At 43.2% G+C, this 22,435-nt stretch overlaps 1 protein-coding gene and 1 long non-coding RNA gene across 7 annotated transcripts in view; one reads left to right on the top strand and one right to left on the bottom strand.

The window, feature by feature from the left end:
- The window catches only part of SLC14A1 (solute carrier family 14 member 1 (Kidd blood group)), a 49,227-nt gene that overhangs the window by 11,460 nt on the left and 15,332 nt on the right, over positions 1 to 22,435 (top strand). For 2 of the 6 annotated variants that reach the window (XR_013443322.1, XM_036107572.2), the window contains exons 1-3: positions 6,280 to 6,507; positions 19,235 to 19,391; positions 20,304 to 20,493. Coding sequence is in view for 5 of the 6 variants with exons in the window: in XM_036107572.2 (XP_035963465.1) it covers positions 19,256 to 19,391; positions 20,304 to 20,493 (326 nt within the window). In the remaining variant the exon portion in view is untranslated. Of the gene's footprint in view, positions 1 to 6,279; positions 6,508 to 7,151; positions 7,208 to 9,021; positions 9,335 to 19,234; positions 19,392 to 20,303; positions 20,494 to 22,435 lie in introns of those variants that run through there. The other 4 variants (XM_078060378.1, XM_078060377.1, XM_036107573.2 and 1 more) reach the window with 3 other exon arrangements.
- On the bottom strand, positions 5,522 to 6,198 carry LOC118545383 (uncharacterized). The gene is made up of 2 exons (XR_004922067.2): positions 5,904 to 6,198; positions 5,522 to 5,753 (listed from the first exon to the last, which is right to left on the bottom strand). It is a non-coding gene; the product is annotated as an uncharacterized LOC118545383 (long non-coding RNA).

Genomic DNA, 22,435 nt, shown 5'->3' with positions numbered 1-22,435 from the left:
TTATTGATCTCCATTCATTTCATAATGGAATTAAGGTCTGGAAAGGTGAAGCAATCTTCCCCAGGGTGGGATCGCTGCTGGAACTTGAATCCTTGTCTGTCAAACTCCAAAATCCAGCAGATCTCACTATGACACACGTCCTTGTTTTGGAGGGTAAGGAAATAACATTAGATTTGTCCCGCGGTTCTCAGCCTTGCTGGTGTGTTAGAATCAGCAAGAGGACTTTTAAAGCTCCCACACCTCAAGCCGATTACATCAGACTCTCCACTATCAGTATTTTGTAAGCCCTGTCCCCCCGCCCCCGCCGCCCCGTAATTCCAATGTGCAGGCAAGACTGGGAGTCAGAGTTAGTCCAGCTTCCCTTCTAATAAACAGGCAATTGAGTAGCTGATGGATGAAGTCCAATCTCATCGGAACCAGTACCTCTCAATTCCTACTCCAGGACTCGGCCCAAGAAACCAGCTAAACACAAAACAATGTAGTAGGGTGAAGCAGGATGGGACAGGTATGGGAGGGAGGGGATTGCCAGGGAAAAATATATAAGAAAAGAGTAGAAAATATCAGCCAACGCTAGAGGCACTATGCATTTAGGAGCTGAGAGAAGATTCTGAAAGAGAAAAACTCACCACACTAAAGTCCTTGAAATTAGAACATCTTATTCATCTCTGAGTCATCCCAGTGTATGTTAGATGATGGATAGATGAGTGAATGGATGGAACAAGGAGGATGGGTGGGTCCCCTGGACAAGGAAATCTGGAGTGCAAGTTGAGCAGAAAAATGGGACTCACACTGGGGTTGAGGGTAGAGACAATGATAGGAGGAAGGATTTCACCTAATATAAAGCTGCCTTCGGGTAACTTTTTTCTCCTTCCAAGGCTGTAATAGATATTAATTTAAAGCTAGTTTCTCCCTTTAAAATATTGGGGGTGGAAAGCTATTGAGAAATGGTGGTCAGTCTTACATGGCAGTTGACTCCCTCTCTGAGATTCTGTAAACCCCAGATTCTGCAAAAACATGAGTCAGGAGGAGCCAAAACTCTGGGTGATGGATTAAGAGTCCACATGGGGATATTGCTTTGCTCATCCCTTGTCAGGGTGTTTAAATTTCTTACTGGATTTGCTTCCCTCACTCAACAGTGTTGAACTCATTCATCATCAATATCTTGTGTGGGTTTAATTATGAACCCACAGCCCCTCGTCTTCAAAGATGACATTGCCTGAGCCATGTCTTAGATGTTCCTCTACAAAGAGGAAGGACTATTCTGTAACCACCCATGCTCCCCTGGTCCACTCTGTGACCTTGGCTGACACCGGTATAGCTGGGGGTATCCAGTGTGTCATGCATTTGGGAGGTAGAGAGCGAACCAACCTATTCAGGAATCAACTCTGACTTCACTCCTATCAGCACATCCCAACCCGCACAAGCTGCATGACATAACCGAATATTAGCCCTCTATTCAAAGATGTTCCTTGATTCAAGCTGGGAGAAAATAAATAATCTGGCTGAAAGGGGAAAGGACTTCCCCATTGGCAATGGTGGTGTCAAGCCATCCCACCTTCTTTTCCCAGCCCAGCTATGAAATAAAGCTCAACTCCCTAAGCTTGGAGCCAATATCACTAAGCCTTTAATGATGAGGAAGCAACTGAATGAGTTCTAAATTACTTTCAAGAGAGAAACGGGGTCATGCCACTCCCCAACCTTCATTTTCCCCAACACTTCAATCCCTTCCTCAGTCTACTCTGAAGAGATTGAAAAGAGTCTCCCCCTAACCCCTTCCCTATTGTCTCTCAATGGGAATTTTTTTTTTAATACTGAAGAAACAAAACACCAGCAGGACCATCACTAGCCAATATGGCCCCTTATGCAAAGGCATCCCGACATCCCTTTCCTCAAGACATTTTAGTGTCATCTGCAAGAGTTTTGTTGCAATAAATACATAAATGTCTAGGATGTTAATGGTACCACTTTAGACATAGTGCATTTGTGCAGTGCACAACCTGCACATCCTTAGGCACTGGCTGTGGAGACCAGAGACCTACATGATGGACCTTAACTTGACCTGAGTTTAAGTTAAAAACTGGAAAGAAGGGGGACACCTGGGTGGCACAGTCGGTTAAGCAACCGACTCTTGGTTTCGGCTCAGGTCATGATCTCAGGTTCATGAGCTTGAGCCCCCCGCCCCCCCAACACACACACACTCAGGCTCCACGCTGAGTGCTGAATCTGCTTCAGATTCTCTCTTCCTCTCCCTCTGCCCTTCCCTCTGCTTGTGCGTGCACTCTCTCTCTCTAAAATAAATAAATAAATCCTTTTTTTTTTTTAAGATCTTGTTTATTCATTTTGAGAGAGAGAGAGAGAGAAAGAGCACAAGCAGAGGGAGAGGGAAAAGCAGACTCTCCGCTGAGCAGGGAGCCCGACATGGGGCTCGATCCCAGGACCCTGAGATCACGATCTGAGCTGAAGGCAGACACTTAACCATCTGAGCCACCCAGGAGCCCCTAAAATAAATAAATAAATCTTAAAAAAAAAAAAAAACAGGCTGGAAATCAGGTGATGCATGGAAAGAAGACATCTGATAGAAGTCATGGGGGGCGCTCTGGAGATTCTCTCGCCCTTGTGTTGTGTGCAAGAGGAACAACCAGCTATTAAATGGAGCTGAATCGCATGACTGCACTCGAGAGCTAGAAATGTAGGCGCCTCCCGGGCTCCTGCCACCATCCAACCCGCAGCTCCCCTGGCAGGGCAGACCCGCGCCGTGTGCCAACTGGCCTTGTGGCTCTACATCCAAGGAGCGCCTACCACAAAGGGTGCCCCCAAGAGCCGTCCAGGGTCAGTGGGAGTTTGGACTCTCCTCTGGGGCCTTTTGTCTGACTGTTTACCACACAAAAACACTGTGGGCTCAGAGCACACTGTAGAGGGACGGTGTGTCCTGGACTCCCCATCTTGGCCTCTCTCTTTGTGGGGGACAGGAAGAGAGGAAGGCAAGAATGAGAACGAGTTTCTCCCCCATGCTCTCTTCCATTTAGAAGCCCCGGCTCGGGATGCAGGCGACACTCGGGGCAGTCCTCGCTGCACACTTGCTGAATGTGGGCGCTCCGTTGCGCTCGTGGTGCACGTTACATGTAAGGTAAACTGCCCCTAGATAAACTGAGAGCAAGCAGCGGTCCAAATGAACTGGTGCTGGAAGAGTTTTTGAGTGAAACGACAATTTAGAAATACTTACAAATGCAAGCCGTAGGGGAAAAAAATACTGAAATCATGATATTACCCATCACTTGGCTCTCCTTCTTCACCGTTTTCTTCAACTAGCTCTTATCTCCTCTTACATGTATTTTATGAAGTTCCTCAAAGCCGTTCTGGAAAGAGATCTGTTGTGAATAAAGACAACTATTAGATCCTGACCTTATCGTCTAGTATCTTCTAACCCAGGTGGGATGGTGCGGCATAAAATGTGTTTTTAATAAAAGCCGATAGCAGATCAGATGGTTAAGCGTCTGCCTTCGGCTCAGGTCATGATCCCCGGGTCCTGGGATCGAGCCCCGCATCAGGCTCCCTGCTCAGCGGGAAGCCTGCTTCTCCCTCTGCCTCTGCCTCTCTCTCTCTCTCTCTCTGACTCTCATGAATAAATAAATAAAACATTTTAAAAATAAATAAATCAAAGCTGATAGCAGAGCTGTGGCGGGGCCAGGGGGTACAGTCACTTGTCTAGTGGGGAACAGGGACCTAAATTGCTGTCAGTTCCCCGGAGTGCGGCCTGGACAGCAGTCTGCTGGGAAAGTGGAGGAATAGAAGCTCAGTGTGAGCATGTGGCCTGAGTGGGTAGGGAGGGGGAGAGAGAGAACTTTCTGGGGGTTCTGCACACGTTCAGTTGTGATCGCGCCAGACGGAGGGCTGGCAGATGAGCTCAGAGAGCCTGCAGAGGACAGGGGCACACACAACGGTAAGCGCTGGGGGGAGACTTGGGGTGGGGGGGAGGAAAACAACATCAGGGCCAAAACACTCGGCAAAAGATATGCCATAAGTGATAGCAAAAACTGAGAAAAAGGTCATTAAATTATCAACAAGGGTTTAAAAACACCTGCGAACTCATGTATGCACCCATTGGGTGTCCAATTGTCCCTCTGCTCTCCAGCTCAGGGGATCCTCTACAAAGCCACAGGGACTGGCTGACAGCAGACCCTCGCAGCACAAAATCTTGGGGAGCCTTGTCAGCCACCTACCTGGTCCAGAGTTCTTGCTCAGCAGTCGTCTCCATGCTCGTAACTACCTCTCCTCTGATGTGGTGGCCCAGAGGATTTTTCCCCTGTCCAAGCTGGGAGGAGGGATCCCTTCGGGGATGTTCAAGGACCACCCAACCCTGAGTGAGACGGGCAGGCGTCGGGATGGTGACACCTCCACGGGTCAGGCGCAGAGCTTTACACATACCCTTGCCAAACCTCATCACATCCGTATAAAAGAAGGAAAGTTACCCCACGTTACAGGGAGGAATCTGAGTCTCGGAAAGGGTAGCTCATATACCTAAGGGAAAACATCTAGGAACGGACAAAGTAAGGATTCAAGCTCAGGTCCGCCTGACTCAGAAGCCCACGTGCCAGCACAATCTCGAATACACCCCCTAGCAAGGCTGCATTTTGTGAGCGGCCCCTCTGGGGTGACTTTGCAGGGACTGGCAGAGAGGATGGGGAGACTAGGATGGAGGAGGAGGTCGTTCTGCCAAGAAGACTTGAGACCCAATCCTGACCAGGGCCACTGAGGCAGGAGGCTGCATGGGTGCCGTGTGGAGGTGGCTTCAGGATGAGGTCTCTAACAACCTGTGGACGGCCGAGTTGATTAAGTTAATCAGTGAGTTGATGAAAGGCAAACAAGGATCAGCAGCTGGAAATATTGGACGGTGCTGAAGGGCATCGAGGTACAAACTTTGGTGTTAGACTTTGGACAAGTTATTTAAACTCTGTGAGCCTCAGTTTCCTTATCTGCAAAACAGGGATAATGGCATTTACCTTCATAGGACTTTTGCAATGGTTGAAGGACTGACGGGAATAAATTGGTTTGCATAGTGCTCGGCACATACAGGGAACCCTCAACCGCTCGTGCCATTCTTACCATGATCATTCTTATTGCTATGGTATCGGGATGGTAGCCCATCTGCCTAAGTAACTCCTGGAAACTGGTATGGTTCCTTTCATTCCCCTACCAGGCCCTCTGACTATCCTCTTGTGATTCATTTTTCTCTTTCAGGGTAACATAGGAGCTTATTTTCGCCTTATTTTACCAGGACAAAATGTTGGAGGGAGATTTCCCTGAAGCTCAGAACTGTAATCATGAACCCCGACCTCTGGCCTCCCTCCTAGGCCCCTGACACACACAGCCTGAGCTGACAGGGGACCCTGTGGTTTCGTAGGTGTCCAGTAGGGGGAGCCAGCGAGTCGTGGCTGCCTTGGGGACCTCTGACAAGAGCTATCAGCAATTCCAGGAGGCGGGAGGTCCAGATAAAAGACCATGACATCTGCACAGCTCTCTGTGGGTTGTGTGGTTTTTGCTTTTATTTATTTATTTATTTTTTTAATTCTGCGCTCCAGGAAGTGCACCTGAGTTAGTTAGATTCCTGCCATCACTGAGCAAGCCACAAATACTGAATTTTAAGAAGAAGGGGGAAAGAAATGGATTTTTCACTTGAATTTTAGATTCCTCTGCTGTGGAATGTTTGCCTCCCGTCCATTCAAAGGCAGCAGTGTTTGTCCTGGGATCTTCACCTGGAAAGAAGGACATTTCGGGGAAACATTTATATGTTTGTTTCCTCCTTACTGGGAAAAAGGGCAAGTGGGTTTCCAGAACATGAACTGCGATCCCCTTGCCCTCCCCGCCCTCACACCACACCCCTCAGGACTTTGCTGGATTCTTACGTCTGGGCAGAAGCTGTGTGGAGTCTAAGAGAAAATGAGAAATTTCCACGGGGGGAGCAGTCCTTTTGCTCTGCGAGTCTACTGTGTAGCAACTTGACCCTCAGTTTTTAGTTTTAAGTGATACTATGTTGATCTTTTTTTAGTTACAAATATTCTCCAAAATATTTCAGGGTGAGAGTAGTTTCCAGAACAGCGAGGGGAAGTAAAGATGAACTTGCAGGATTGTTCCTGGGTACAGACCTTGGAACAATGTAGAAAGACGGCAAAGCTGCTGGCACCAAATCAAGAACGGGGGAGGGGGGGTGGGGGGGAGGGAGAAGGAGAGGGAGAGAAACATCAGCAGAGAGAGACAGAGAGAGGAAGAGAGACAGACAGACAGACAGCAGGTGCAGAACAGGGGACTGGTCCTCGGCAATGCTTTGGCCGGAGCTCCTGAAGTGGGAGGAGAAAGCCGAGGGCACGGGTATGCCGAGCGGGGTTCTGTGTATAAAACTGTTAGGTGCCTCCTCCCAGCACTATCTGCTCCTAAGCACCCTGCCTTTTACGAGAGCCCAGCAGCGCTTTATCAGCCAGTGCCTTCTGCCGCCGGGCAACCAGCCGGAGCGTGAGTACCCTCCTCAATTCTATTCATTTCCAACTGTCCACTGTTGCCAGTTTGTCTGCTTACTCCTAATTGTTCTTCTTTTTTAATGGAGAAATATGCCTCAGATGGTTGCAACTGAGTAGAAGCAGCAAAGCCAGAGTCCTGGGAGGCAGGAAAGCAATTTCCCAAAGCCGTGGGCTTCTTCCTAGAAGCCTGCAAGCCATGTCTTTGCTCACGATCTCTGAAACCGGGTGGGAGCAGCACCTGAGCTCCGTGTGCAAGAGGGGTTCGAGCAAGGAGTCCACTTTATGTGCCAAATGCCTCGGGGTTCATCAGTGCTGGAGAGGAGTTTCAAACTGTGTTTGTGAAATAATTGAGTGAAGTTGGAGACATATCAATATGACTCCAAAAAAGCGGGGTTTGGGGAATGGCCCTTTCCAAATATGGCTCTGCGCCCTGCCCTGAGTGTGCCGTCTTGCTGAAGGGAGTGTCCTTGCTACCCACCGGGAGAACCTGGTGTCCACCCCTGGCAGCTTCTTTGCAGCCGCATTTTCTGGTGTGGAATTCAGACCCCAAGGCTTCTAGGAGTGGTGCCTTCTGAGGACAGAAGTGTCTTCATCAGGAGATAGGAATACCCAACAGCACTGTCTTTGCTTCTGATTAAGAAAACTGAGCACCTCCTACCGCTTGGAACCAAAACCCACCCAAAATAAAGATTATCGTAAGTACCAAATAAATGTCAATGCTTAAATTCTCTTTATGATAGAGCATGAATGTTTAAATGTTTTCCTCTATATCTGTATCCAAAACTTTGTATTATTTTTTAAAGTGATACTTGAGCCACAGAAAATTGAAGACTTTCGGGTCTCTCCAACTGCACAGATTTCTAATGTACGCTGAGTTTTATTGCATGTAATCAAATAGGGAATGTTGGTTGAATTGAAATCTTGATATTGCCTCGCATTAGAATAAGTACTGCTTCGTTTCACGAGTGATTTGGATTATGAAAGGTGCTTTCTGACTCCTGCTGGAAAGCTCACCAGGTGCAGCTTCTAGAATATTCCTGGGATGTTCACTTTAGCACATACAGGCTTGTTGTGGATGTGTCAGTAATACAAAAGAATGAGGCTCACTTTGAGGTACATGTCTGTTTGTCAGAAGAGTTCCTGCTTCCAGCTAGGGCATAAGGTGAAAGTGGGGGTGATGGGGCCCTTGGTTATTGTTCGCCCCCACCCCAGGGTTATTTCAAGCCAGCCATGAAGACAGCCTGTGTGCGCTATGTCACTGAGCCCTGACGCACACTGCAGACCCCATCACTCAGGAGCTGCTCCTTCACTGTTTGCTTGAATAGAATCTCAGGTGGCATTAATGTGCCTGGCTCCAAGAAGACAAAGAACCACCATAGCTTCCCTATTGCATAAAGCTCACTCTGCTGAGGAGACTTGGATGGTCCCCACTCTGAACCTCAGTTTTCTCTTCTATAAAGTGAAGGCTTAAATTGTGTGCTCTTTACAACCTCACCTAGCTCTCAAATGTTTCTCTCTGGGCTCTAAGAAAATATGATGGTGAGCTCAAGGGTATTGTCCTCCTAGATGTGTGTGATTTGGGTGGCGGGGGGAAAGAGGGGTATGCAGGGGCCAAAGGGGTAAACACCTACACGGAGGGAACATGACAGTCCCTGCTTGTCTCTTTCTTCTTTCTTCTTCTTTTTTTTTTTTTAACTGCAAATAAGGTGAGAGTCCTACCACTGGTTTTTCTTAATGCTGTTCTTTATCAAACAAACAAACAAAAATACATAATGCAACCCACAGACACTTCTGTTGGTACTTAACTAGCCAGATAATTTAACCATGGATAAACACACACACACACACCTTTTTTTCCTGAGACATGTCAATAGTATTTCCCACAATTGTGGATTTTTCAAATCAAACTAGTAGAAGAAAGTAAAAATTAAATAAAGGAGGGACAAAAAAAATACCACATACACACAACTTTTCTGGAACTTCTGAAAGAAGAATGATATCCTTGGACGCAGTGGACCTTTTTTTTTTTAAATAAAACTTACAAAAAGTTGCCATACCTGTTGAATTCAACTAAGAATTGTTTTTTATTAACAAGGTGATATCCAATATTTAACAATTCTTATTCTGATACAAGAAGAAATGCCATTCAGCAGGCTCTCAGACTGGGCTCTTGCTGTGCATTAAGAGTGTGGCTTTTATCTTATTTCAGAAAATAGAGCCCACCCCATGCCTTCTTCTCCTATTTGTAAAGAACAAGGCTGAGGGAAATTGTTGCATTGGTATTGGTCCCCTAACAGGGGGTTGCCTGAAGCATGTCAGAGCCTGAAGCTCACCCCTCCCTCTGGACAGGCTTCAGATCGGCAACCTCCCGCTGGTAGAGAAACGCAGCAGAACAAAATCTGTGCGTTGGTCTCTGTGCAGGATGGTTTGCTATCATTTTTTCCTTTTATTTAAGCAAAGTAAAATGAACATTCTGTGTCTGTAGTCAGCTCACTGTCTCTCCTTGCCGATGGAGAAGCCTGCCTTCTCCGTTGGAGGTCTCCATCTGGGGCCACAGCTCTGCTCCCCAGGACCACACCAGGGGCACTCCTGCCTCACTCCATCCTGCATGCCGCGTGCTCATCCTGCTGATTCACGTCTTTTTGCCCTTTGTCAAGTATGGAGAGAGAGGAAGGATGAATGGACAGTCTTTGGTTGCCAGCGCTGGTGATGCCCCTCGTGGTCCTCTTTGGAAGGACCCTTGTGGAGATAAGGCTGGGGAGGCCGCGCTCGGAGGCTTCGCCCGGCTCAGCATGGCCCCAGCACAGGGGCCCCCGGATCAGGTATGCTCCCTCGGTGCAACCTCTGTCTCCGAGAACATGGGCGCCTGCGCTCCAAGCTCTGGTGTGTCTCTTCAGAACAGAGCCCGGGAAGTGGGGTCCTCATGCTCTGCTGAGGGGCAGCGGGATGCACGGGAGTCTTGGTCCTGAAAGTCACATGGCACTCAACTTGGGTAAGACTGAACTACTGAGTTTTGAGAACAGTGGAAAAGCTAGGAAAAAGGAGTCTGGGGTTTTAATCTTACCCTGCTGCTACTTATTTAGAGCTTCTTCCCTTTATTTTCTTGTCTTTTTAGTTAAATTTAATGGCCGACTTAGATTTGAGGAATCTGAGCATCAGTAGAAGTCCCCGGCTGCATTGCCTTCCTGATCAGAATTCTTAAAGTTCTCCAAAGAACTGCAAATCGTCACACGTGATAAAATTCTAGGGTGAACTACAACCTTGAAGTTACTGGTTTCTCATAACCAGTTCTCCTGCCTGAGTTCTGGAGCAAGTCTTCAGGATCTGAAGGGCTCTGGAAGTGTTCAGTAGTTCAGAATAAATGGTTCGTGGGCGGGGTCTGCCCCGCACCGTCTGCTTACCCTGGGAGAGGAGCCCTCTCTCTCGGGCATGGTACCCTGACAAACCATCCCAACACGCACGTACTAGGGAGACAAATCACAATAAGCCTTCTTCTATATGCTGGGCTGTGGACTCCCGACAAAAATAACTCAGTCTTTCACTTTGGGAGGCTCGGCAAGGAGCTCAGGCCAAGCAGGTTCTAGATCACGTCTGACCAGTTATAGTATTGGGTTTGGCATCTGTATCTCCAAAATCTCTGAGCTGATGGTGTATTTAAAACCCTCTAAAATAAGTAAATATATGTCGGAAATTTCGAGAACATGAATTTGTTCACCCTGAAATAACCTATACACTTTACTGTTTCTGTAGTTGATGGAAAAACTGGAATGTTTTCATTCAATGCTGCCTCTGTAGGAACAGATCTACTCAGTTATAGAAACTCCAACCAATTGTGTCTGAGCCTTTTGCTGTTGCCTGGGGTGAAACCTGATGCCTCTCATAAATTGGTCCTGCTTTACAAATGGGTCACTGGAGCTGAGGAAGGAGCTTACTGAGCAATGTTGTCAGTTATGAGATTTAAAGAGGAAGATATATGAAAATAAATGATAGCTATCATTAGCTATTATTTATAAAATAAAAGGTAGTTTTTCATAATTGCTTAAAATTCGAATCGTTTTCCATGTTTCACTATGGGTCCAGCTGAGCTCCCTACAGACTAAGTTTTGGTTCCTGACCTCCAGCAGTTTTCAATTTAAGAATTTCTTAATGCCGGGGAGCCTGGATGGCTCAGGTGGTTAAGCATCTGCCTTCGATTCAGGTGATGATCCCAGAGTCCTAGGATCGAGCCCCACGTCGGGCACCCAGCTCACCCGAGAGTCTGCTTGTCCCTCTGCCCCTCCCCCAGCTCATGTTCACACTTATGCTCTCTCTCTCTCCCCCTCAAATAATAAAATAAAAATAAAATCTTAAAAAAAAAAAGAATTTCTTAATGCCAAGGTTCATGGGCAATCTCACAAGTGCAAGTGTCTAACACTGTTTTGCCAAGACGAAATGAACTTGGTCTAGAATTCATTGCATAAATAGCTTCTGCTTTGTGTAATGATTAATGGTTGGCCATTGTTTAGAAGCAGGCCACTTAGTTGGGTCGTGAAATAATGCAATTGAAGTATGGTGGCTACTCGATAAAAAAATCAGTTACCCACATTGATTTTTGTACTGGGATTAACAGAAGCCCAAACTAGAGTCAGGATTGCAAGAACTAAACATTTTAAAAAGGCATAACTTTATTATCTTTTAATAGGTGTTTGTTGGCTGTGATAAATGCAACAAGGATGGGGCCAAAACTATCTGTGAGAACCCCTTACTCACAGCCTGGCCACAGAGAGGAGCTGAGCTGGTTTGTCTGCATAGATTTGGGGTATTCCCTTGGTGGTGTGCTCTATGCCTGTGAATTCAGCTTTCCACTGGTGCCTTCTGGGGTCGGAGAGTTTTGATGCTTCCCTACTCCACACGTACCTGGATGTGTTCTTGGCATTGCTTGCGTGCTCAAGGTGGTTTGCCAATGTCTTTCTCCCTTTGCCTCCCTCTGGGATGACATCATTGATATTCTTCTTTTGTGTCTACCATTGGCACTGTGAAAACTTCATTTTTGTCTAGAGGATACCATTCTGGTGATGTTGGTGCTTTCCCATCACACAGTTATCATGAGAAGTGAAGAGTCTTGTAGTGAACACAAGTCATGGTCATATTAGTATTTTTCTGAGGCATGCTTACTGTAACCATGCCTTACATATTCTTATATTGTACAATTCTTAGGTGACAGCTTTTTGGTTTTCAATAGCTTCGTTCGCTTTTACCTTTTCTAGTTTCTATACCTTATAGATTATTATTCATGACTGTTTTGAAACATTTAAATAACCAATTGCAAAAATAAAGAATATCTGAGGCAGTTGCCCAATGTGGGGACATAGTCAAGCAACCTCTGACTTGGAGAGTGTCTGTGAGGGGCTTTACTTAGGCTGTGTCAGCACACAGAGATCGTTGTGTAAATAATTCTGCCTTGTCAAACCTTTAAAAACAAAAACGTTTTTGTAAAATAGAAACTTAGTTTAAAAAGGTTGCTCAGGACTTCTGGGGAAGATGGTGGAGTAGGAGGACCCTAAGCTCACCTCGTCCCATGGATACAACTAGATAACACTCACATCAGTGTAAAGAACCCAGAAAACGATCCAAAGACTGGCAGAACAAACTCCACAACTAAAGGTAGAGAAGAGGTCACATGGAAGGGGGTAGAAAGGGCAAAGATGTGGTCAGAAGCCAACAGACCCACAGGTTGGTCCACATCAGGAGGGAGCTGCGCGCATGGAGAGGGGAGAGAAACAGAACCCCACACCAGGGAACCCACACTGGGAGGACGAATCCCCAGAACACTTGGCTTTGAAAACCAGAGGGACTGAAATTCATGAGTTCTCACAACCAGCAGGACTTAAAACCTGAAATTTTAAAAATCAGTGGGCTTGGCTCTAGGAGAGCAGAGAGGGAGAGAGGGAACTGAGACCCCGGGCTCGCTTAAAGAGACAGCACAACAAACAGCCCCGTGGGGACACAGCATAAAAACAGCAGTTTGAAAAATGCCTGGGGCGTACAGGGGGGAGGGTTATTTACTCATCTCAGAGCCTGTCCTGGAGGGACAGAGACCACTGGGGGACTCCTCCAGGAAGAAAGGAGCTGGCAGGCACCATTTCCTCCCACCGCCCCCAGCATAAGCACACAGACACCTGCAGGAGGAACCAGCCGTTGCTGATACTCTCTACGGAACTTGCTAATACTGCTTCCCCACTGCAGACAAACCTGCCCCAGTCCCAGCACCGCAGAGGGGCCCCTTTTGCTCAGAGCCAATTTAGGACAGTGCCACAGGCTTAGCAGGGTGCAAGCAGCCCCAACAGGGACCAGCACCACTCCAAAGTGAGTCCCGTCCCAGGGATAGGGGAAGAGAACGATGTACACCACTCAGACTGCAGCCCCCACAGTGGGCTCGGGGGAGACATCAAGCCTGACTGCAGGCCCTGCCCACCAACAAAAGCTTCTCAGAAGACAAGACAGGGAGAACAGCCTGCGGTTCGCTGCTACTGTATCTCTGGCAAACGCCTGGCCTGACTCAGCTCAAACCCAAGGCATCGAAGATTAGCCCACTATTAATGCCAAGATCAAACCCTGCCCACAAGAGGCAAGGAAGGTCACTGCAGACGACTGGACTGAAGGAAAAAGCAGCTCAGTCACAACAGCTGTGTGCACAACACACACAGAAGACACCCCGGAGCACCAGGTTCTGGTGAACATTGCAGGGCACTACAGAACCTCTTCTTCGTAAGGTCATTGCTTTCCAGTGCGGGAGACGCAGCTGACTTTCCTAACACAGAGAAACCGATGCAGAGCCTTAGACAAAATGAGGAGACAGAGGAATATGTCCCAAATGAAAGAACAGGACAAAATCACAGCAAGAGATCTAAATGAAATGGAGATAAATAATGTGCCTGATAGAGAATTTAAAGAAATGATCATAAAGATACTCACTGGACTTGAGGAAAGAATGGAGGACATCAGTGAGACCCTTAATGATGAGATTAAAAAAAGAACCAATCAAAGATGAGAACATAATAAATGAAATTAAAAATACACTATATGGAATAAATAGAAGACTGGAGGAAGCAGAAGAATGAATCAGTGACCTAGAGGACAGAGTAAAGGAAAGCAATCAAGCTAAGCAGGTAAAAGGGAAAAAAAAAATAAGCAAAAATGAGAACAGACTTAGGGAACTCAGCAACACCATCAAGCATAATAACATTCACATTATAGGGATCCAGAAGAAGAAGAGAAAGGGGGACAGAAAATTTATTTGAAGAAATAATAGCTGAAACATTCCCAAATCTAGAGAAGGAAACAGAAATCCAGATCCAGGAGGCACAGAGAGCCCCCAACAAAATCAAACCAAGGAGGTTCCCACCATGACACATAGTAATTAAAATGGCAAAAAGTAGTGATAGAGAATTTTATAAGCAGCAAGAGAAAACACATACAAGGGAAACCTCGTAAGGCTATCAGCTGATTTTTCAATAGAAACTTTGCAGGCCAGAAGAGAGTGGCATCATGTATTCAAAGTGCTGAAAGGAAAAAAAATCTGCAGCCAATAATACTCTATCCAGCAAGGCTATCATTCAGAGTAGAAGGAGAGATAAAGAGCTTCTGAGACAAACAAAAGTTAAAGAAATTCATGACCACTAAACCAGCCCTACAAGGAATATTAAAGGAGACTCTTTGAGTGAAAAGGAAGGACCATAAGCAAGAGAAAGGAAAGTAAGAAGCACAAAAGCAGTAAACATAAATATATCTGTAAAAATCAGTCAAAGAATTCACAAAATAAAAGGATGTAACGTATGACACCATATACCTAAAATATGGGGCTAGTGGAGTAAAGAATGGGTTCAAACTTAAGTGACCATCAACTTAATATAGACTGCTATATACAGAAGATGTTATATACAAACTGAATGGTTACCACAAATCAAAACCCAGTAATAGTATGCAAAATTAAAGAGAAAGGAATCCAAATATATCACTAAAGAAAGCCAACTAATCATGAGAGAAGAGAGCAAAAGTAGAAAGGAACAGAGAAGAACTACAAAAACAACCATAAAACATGGAACAAAATGGCAATAAATACATACCTATAAATAATTACTTTGAATGTAAATGGACTAAATGCTCCAATCAAAAGACATAGGGTGGCAGAATGGATTAAAAAATGAAGAAGAAGAAGAAGAAGAAGAAGAAGAAGAAGAAGAAGAAGAAGGAGAAGAAGAAGAAGAAGAAGAAGAAGAAGAAGAAGAAGAAGAAGAAGAAGAAGAAGAAGAAGAATCATCTATATGCTGCCTACAAGGGACTCATCTCAGACCTGAACACATGTACAGACTGAAAGTGAAGGGATGAAGAAACATTTATCATGCAAATGGATGTGAAAAGAAAGCTGGGGTAGCAATACTTATATCAGACAAAATAAACTTTAAAATAAAGATAGTAAGAAGAGACAAAAAAAACACTATATAATAATAAAGGGGAAAATCCAACAAGAAGGTATAACAATTGTAAATATTTATGCATCCAACATGGGAGCACCCAAATACTTAAAACAGTTAGTAACAAACATAAAGGAAATCACTGATAGTAATACAATAATAGTAGGGCATGTTAACACTCCACTTAACATCAATGGACAGATCATCCAAACAGAAAATCAACAAGGGAACAGTGGCTTTGAATGACACATTGGATCAGATGGATTTTAACAGATATAGTCAGAACATTCCATCCTGAAACAGCAGAATACACATTCTTTTAAAGTGCACATGGAACATTCTCCAGAATAGATCACATATTACACCACAAAACAAGTCTCAACAAATTCAAAAAGATTGAAGTCATACCATGCATTTTTTTCTGACCACAACACTATGAAACTAGAAATCACAAGAAAAAAATCTGGAAAGAGCACAAATACATGGAGGTTAAATAACATGCTATTAAACAATGAATGGATCAACCAAGAAATCAAAGAGTAAATCCAAAAATACATGGAAACAAATGAAATTGAAAACACAAGGGTCCAAAATCTTTGGGATGCAAAAGCATTTCTAAGAGGGAAGTATAGCAACACAGGCCTACCTCAAGAAGCAAGAAAAATCTCAAATACAACTTAACATTACACCTAAAGGAGCTAGAAAATAAAGAACAAGCAAAAGCCAAAATCAGTAGAGGGAAGGAAATAATAAAAATTAGAGTAGAAATAAATGATATAGAAATTTAAAAAACAATAGAACAGACTGATGAAACCAGGAGCTGGTTCTTTGAAAAGAGCAAAAAAATTGAGAAAACTTTAGCCAGAATCATCAAGAAAAAAGAGAGAGAGTATTCAAATAAACAAAATCACAAAAGAAGAGAAATAACAACTACCACCACAGAAATACAAAAGATTGTAAAAGAATATTATGAAAAACTAGAGGCCAACAAACTGGACAACCTAAAAGAAACAGATAAACTCCTAGAAACATATAACCTCCAAAAACTGAGTCAGGAAGAAATAGAAAATTTGAACAAGTTGATTATTGGCAATGAAATTGATCAGTGATCAAAAACTCCCAACAAACAAAAGTTCAGGACCAGATGGCTTCATGGGTGAATTCTACCAAAGATTTAAAGAAGAGTTAATATCTATTCTTCTTAAACTCTTCCAAAAAATAGAGAGGAAAGAAAACTTCCAAATTCATTCTAGGAGGCCCATATTACCCTGATACTAAAACTAGATAAAGACACTACAAAAAAGAGAACTACAGGCCAGTATCTCTGATGGAAATAGATGCAAAAGTCCTCAACAAAATACTAGCAAACCAAATCCAACAATACATTTAAAAAATCATTCACCACAATCAAGTGGGATTTATTCCTGGGATGCAAATGTGGTTCAGTATTCAAAAAATCAATCAACATGATACATCACATCAATAAGAGAAAGGATAAAAAATATATGATTATTTCAATAGATGCAGAAAGAGCGTTTGACAAAGGACAACATCCATTCATGATAAAAACTCTCAACAAAGTAGATTTAGTGAGAACATACCTCAATATAATAAAGGTCACATTGAAAAACCCACAGCTAACATCATACTCGATGGTGAAAAATTGAGAGCTTTCCCCCTAAGATCAGAAACAAGACAAGGATGTCCACTCTCATCACTTTTATTCAACATAGTAGTGGAAGTCCTAGCCACAGCAATCAGTCAACAAAAAGAAATAAAAGGCATCCAAATTTGTAAGGAAGAAGTAAAACTTTAACTATTTGCAGATGATAGGATACTATATATAGAAAACCTTAAAGACCCAACCAAAAAAGTGCTAGAACTGATAAATGAATTTAGTAAGATCCCAGGATACAAAATTAATGTACAGAAATCTGTTGCATTTCTATACACCAATAATGAAGCAAGAGAAAGAGAAATTAAGAAAGCAATCCTATTTACAATTGCACCAAAAATAATAAAATACCTAGAAATAAGCTTAACCAAGGAGGTGGAAAACCTGTACTCTGAAAACTATAAAATATTGATGAAAGAAATTAAATACGATACAAACAAATGGAAAGATATTCCATGCTCATGGATTGGAAGAACAAATATTGTTAAAATGTCCATACTACCCAAAGTAATCTACAGATTTAATGCAATTGATAACAAAATACCAAGAGCATTCATCACAGAACTAGAACAAATAATATTAAAATTTGTATGGAACCACTAAAGACCCAGAATAGCCAAAACAACCTTGAAAAAGAAAAACAAAACTGGAGGCATCACAATTTCAGACTTCAAGTTATACTACAAAGATGTAGTAATCGAAACAGTATGGTACTGACACAAAAACAGACATATAAATTAATGGAACAGGAGAGAAAGCCTAGAAAAAAACCCACAATTATATGATCAGTTAATCTTCAACCAGAGAGGCAAGAACGTGCCATGGGAAAAAAGACAGTCTCTTCAACAAACGATGTTGGGAAAACTGGTCAGCTACATGCAAAAGAATGAAACTGGACCACTTGCTTACACCATACACAAAGATAAACTCGAAATGGATTAAAGACCTAAATGTGAGACCAGAAACCATAAATAACCTAGAAGAGGCAGGAATTTCTCTGACACTGACATTTCTAGATATGTTGCCTGAGGTAAGGGAAATAAGAGCAAAAATAAGTTATTGGGACTACATCCAAAAAAAAATCTTCTGCACAGCAAAGGAATCAACAAAACTAAAAGACAACCTACTGAATAGGAGAAGATATTTGCAAATGATATAATGGATAAAAGGTTAGTATCCAAAATGTATAAAGAACTTATATAATTCAACACCTGCCCCCAAATAATCCAATTAAAAAATATGGGCAGAAGACATGAACAGACATTTCTCCAAAGAAGACATTCAGATGGCCAACAGACATATGAAAAGAGGCTCAACATCACTCATCATCAGGGAAATGCAAATCAAAACCATAATGAGATATCACCTCACACCTGTCAGAATGGCTACAATCAAAAACAGAAAAAACAACAAGTGTTGGTGAGGATGTGGAGGAAAAGAAACCCTCATGTACTGTTGGTGGGAACGCAAACTGATGCAGCCACTGTGGAAAACAGTATGGAGCTTCCTCAAAAAATTAAAAATAGAACTACCCTATGATCCAGTAATCACACTACTTGGTATTTACCCAAAGAATATAAAAACACTAATTTGAAAGAACATATGAACCCCCATGTTTATTGCAGCATTATTTACAATAGCCAGATTATGGAAGGAGCCCAAGTATCCAAAGAAGATGTGGGGCATATACAAAGGAATATTATTCAGTCATGAAAACGAATGAAATCTTTCCATTTGCAACAACATAGATTGAGCTAGAGAGCATAATGCTGAGTGAAATACATCAGAGAAGACAAATACCATATGATTTCACTCATATGTGGAACTTAAGAAACAAAACAAACAAACAAAGGAAAGAAAAAGACACAAACCAAAAGCAAACTCTTAACTGTAGAGAACAAAGTGATGGTTGCCAGAGGAGAGATGGGTGGGGGGATGGGTAAAATAGGTGACGGGGATTAAGAGTACACTTACCATGATGAGCACTGAGTAATGTATAGAATTGTTGAATCACCATATTGTGTACCTGAAACTAACATAACACTATGCTAATTATATTGGAATTAAAGTTAAAAACTTAATTTAAAAAAAAAGGCTGCTCATCTTGGGAAGTAGCTGTTTGATCTGCATTCGTGAGCACCATTTTGTAACCTAACCTCTGGCTCCTCTGGCCAACAGCATGAATCTTAAGTACTTGGTCTTAGCTCTTCCTATATTATTATTTCAGTCAGTATGTTGAAATTAAATATTTTTCAGTCTGTTCCACTAGACTGAGTTCTTTTAGTGTAGGATGTAGGTGTTCTATGGATATTTGTTGAATTAGAAACTGGACCTTATGAAACTCAAGGCCAGAACCTTCTCATGGTAGCATTAAAGACAGTGATGACAAAAGTAGTATGGGATTAGGATTTGGGTAATAATCTCCATGACAATGGTTCAAGAGGAAATTGGTGCTTTCTTAGTCCCCTGGGATGTCATGATACAAATGAAGTGCTTTTTAACTCATCCTCCGTGGCTACTGCAACCAGGCCCAGTGCTGGCCAGTCCGAAGTGTTCTGCATTAGGATGTTTATGAGCTCTGTCCTTTCCTCAAGGAGCCAGAGGAAGAGATAACCATGGAGGATAGTCCCACTATGGTTAAAATGGACCAGGGTGAAAATCAGGTTTTACGAAGTCCAAGAAGAAGGTACCTCCCCAAGGCACTTGGCTATGTCACCGGTGATATGAAAGAATTTGCCAGCTGGCTTAAAGGTATTTATGTTTCCATCCCTTGGAGAGATGGGGGAAGTAGCTTTGGGGGAAATGGCTTGCTGGTTCTTCTACTTGTATCTTTCATTACAGTCCCCTGCCTTCTATTGATCTCTCTCCTCTCCAGTTTTTAACTTTTTATCTTTTTTAAAAGATCTTACTTATTTTTTTAAAGATTTATTTATTTATTATTTGAGAGAGAAAGAGAGAGCACAAGCAGGGGGAGGGGCAGAGGTAAAGAAAGAATCTCAAGCAGACTCCCCACTAAGCATGAAGCCTGACGTGGGGCTTGATCCCACAACTCTGAGATCAGGACCTGAGCCAGAATCAAGAGTCAGATGCTTAACCCACTGAGCCACCCAGGTGCCCCAAGATTTTATGTTTAAGTAATCTCAATACCCAACATGGGGCTCAAATTTACGATCCTGAAATCAAGAGTCACATGCTTTACCGACTGAGCCAGCCAGGCGCCCCTAATTTTTTATCTTCTAACCTGCAAGCCTCTTCAAATATTTTTTTATGGAGATAGTGCTTAGGGCCAGGGACCTACTCATATTAGAGGAAAGCACCTGGCTCCATCCCATAATTTCAGTACTTAAAAACTGAAGTTTTACTATAATAATTCATTTCTTTAGCTTAAGAGTCTGTACCTCTGAGCATGGTAAATAAGTGCATTCAGTGCTTTCTGCAGTGGAGATTCTATAAGGGCAGAGTGGGTTGAGCATAAAGAAACTGGAGGTTTTCGGGGACCTGGGTACGACTAAAGGGGAAATGGCTCAGAGGGAAAAAGCTTCCAGGAATATCACAAATTAGTTTCACCTTTATCAGAGGGGATTTTGATGATTTTACTCAGGGTGGGCACTGGGCGTGGAAAGGAGCACCTTGACTTAGCTCTGTCATTCTCATCTCTTCCAGACAAACCACAGGTGCTCCAGTTCGTTGATTGGGTTCTTCGGGGCATATCCCAAGTGGTGTTTGTCAGCAACCCCATCAGCGGAATCCTGATTCTGGTTGGACTCCTGGTCCAGAATCCCTGGTGGGCTCTCAATGGCTGTGTGGGAACAGTGGTCTCCACCCTGACAGCCCTATTGCTTGCCCAGGACAGGTAGGTGCATCCATCCCAGCCTGCTCTTCCTGCTTCTGAGAACACAGGAGTTAATCAGTGAATTGGGCATCAGTGATAAAGCCCCACCCTTCCCAGAAAAACCCACCTTTATTCTACAGAACTCTATATTTGTCTTGAGCCAGAGGTCAGGGGATTATTTATATCCTTTATTATTTCTCTTGAGTCAGTCACTAAATCATTCTTCTTCGATGATTAATCAATTATTTATCATCAGCATTTTGTGTGGGTAAAAATGCATATGAGTTCTTTTTTTTTAGATTTTATTTATTTATTTATTTGAGAGAGAGAGAGAGAGAGCACAAGCAGGGGAAGGGGCAGAGGGAGAGGGAGAAGCAGACTCCCCACTGAGTAAGGAGCCCAATGCAGAGCTTAATCCCAGGACCCCGAGATCATGACCTGAGCCGAAGGTAGGCACTTAGCCGACGGAGCCACTCGGGCAACACAAGCATATGAGTTCTTGAAAAGTCTTGGTGACTTAAAAATCCCGACTAATTCCATTATATATTGTTTGCATGCTTAGTTTGGTAAATTCATTCTTTATAGACAGTGCAGATGTTAGTTCAGTTTCTAGAGAGATGAATAATCACAAATTCCAAGTTAATTAGTTCTGACTTAAGACGTCTAAGTGTGTCTTCTGAACTATGTGTTGGGTTAAAAATAGCACGTACTTTATAAATTGATCTGTTGTTGAGGAAGTGATAAGCGAACTCCCACCATGGGATTAGACAGCTCCTGACTTTCTAGTTTTGTCAGGGAGGCTGCTGGTCTTCTAGGTGCCCAGGATCAATGAGTAAGCACCAGTGGAGGGTCATTACACAACTAAGCTCTTGTAATATTTACTGTAAGTTACCTAAGGAGCTTCTCAGAGAGAGAATCCGAAAATGTTCCACTTTGTTCTCCATAGGTCAGGTTAAATCCTATTCCAATGCACATCAGGAAACAGTGCATCCAGTTTGGAGGTGTGGTCCAGGATTGTACCATATCAAATATTCCTTCATTGTTTTGTTCCAGCAAAAATTGACCCATTTTCCTTATCAGGTATTATTTAGAAGGCAAGCCATATTTATATGTGTTGATTTTCAATTCTCTCTTACTTCCCTCAGTCCTAAAGGACCACATTAAAATAGCAATCCCGTTTTAAGTGAATACACAGCTTCTGTTGTTTTAACTCTGGTGTCCCACAGCTTGCTGACGTTGCCATTAAAGCAATGGTGGCCAAGCATTCAATCTGCAAGTCCCTTGTTGAGAAGGCGAGTCTTTGCCTAGCTGTCCACTGTCCTCATGTATATTCCCAAATTCTAGAAGAGAGTATCACTTCCAGGGTTAAACCAGCAAAAATCCCATCAATTCCTACATGTCCCAAAAGATTAGTGAAGGAAGACAATAGGTCAACCTTCAGAAGGCTGAGAGGCAAAAAGGAACCCAAGAATGAATTTGGTGCTAAATAGGCACATAAATGGAATACTCTGCCCAGTTAAAGTAATTCTTTTTCTTTGCAATAATTTGGAAATGTATATTTGGAGACCACAAAATGGAAGCACAGGAAGACGAAAATGTATGCTATGTTGGGAGATTAATGTTTTTAAGGTCACAAACACTACGAAAGTGAATTTACAGTTGGACCATCTTACACCTCTCACCAAGAATGTCAGACTTAGAGAACAGTTTCATGGAACAACTCTGTTCAGATCAAAGGCCCTTAATGACACAGGAGAAATAGCTTTCTGAAGGAAAGGCTAAAGGAAGCAGGACAAGCTGCCTCGCTCATTTCCTTTCCTGCACCTGGATGCTGGAATCCTGTCTTGCTAGGACACCTCTGAAGGGGGTTGTTCTATATGCACATTTCTATTTTATCCTTATCTATGTATATTTCATTTTTTCCCATGATTTTAATAGTGTTTGGCTTTTACAGACTTTGGAA

Source organism: Halichoerus grypus, chromosome 13 (genome assembly GCF_964656455.1).
Source record: "Halichoerus grypus chromosome 13, mHalGry1.hap1.1, whole genome shotgun sequence".
Classification (NCBI taxonomy): domain Eukaryota; kingdom Metazoa; phylum Chordata; class Mammalia; order Carnivora; family Phocidae; genus Halichoerus; species Halichoerus grypus.
The sequence above is the reverse complement of the archived record's forward strand: the minus strand, read 5'-3'. Positions and strand labels throughout refer to the sequence as shown.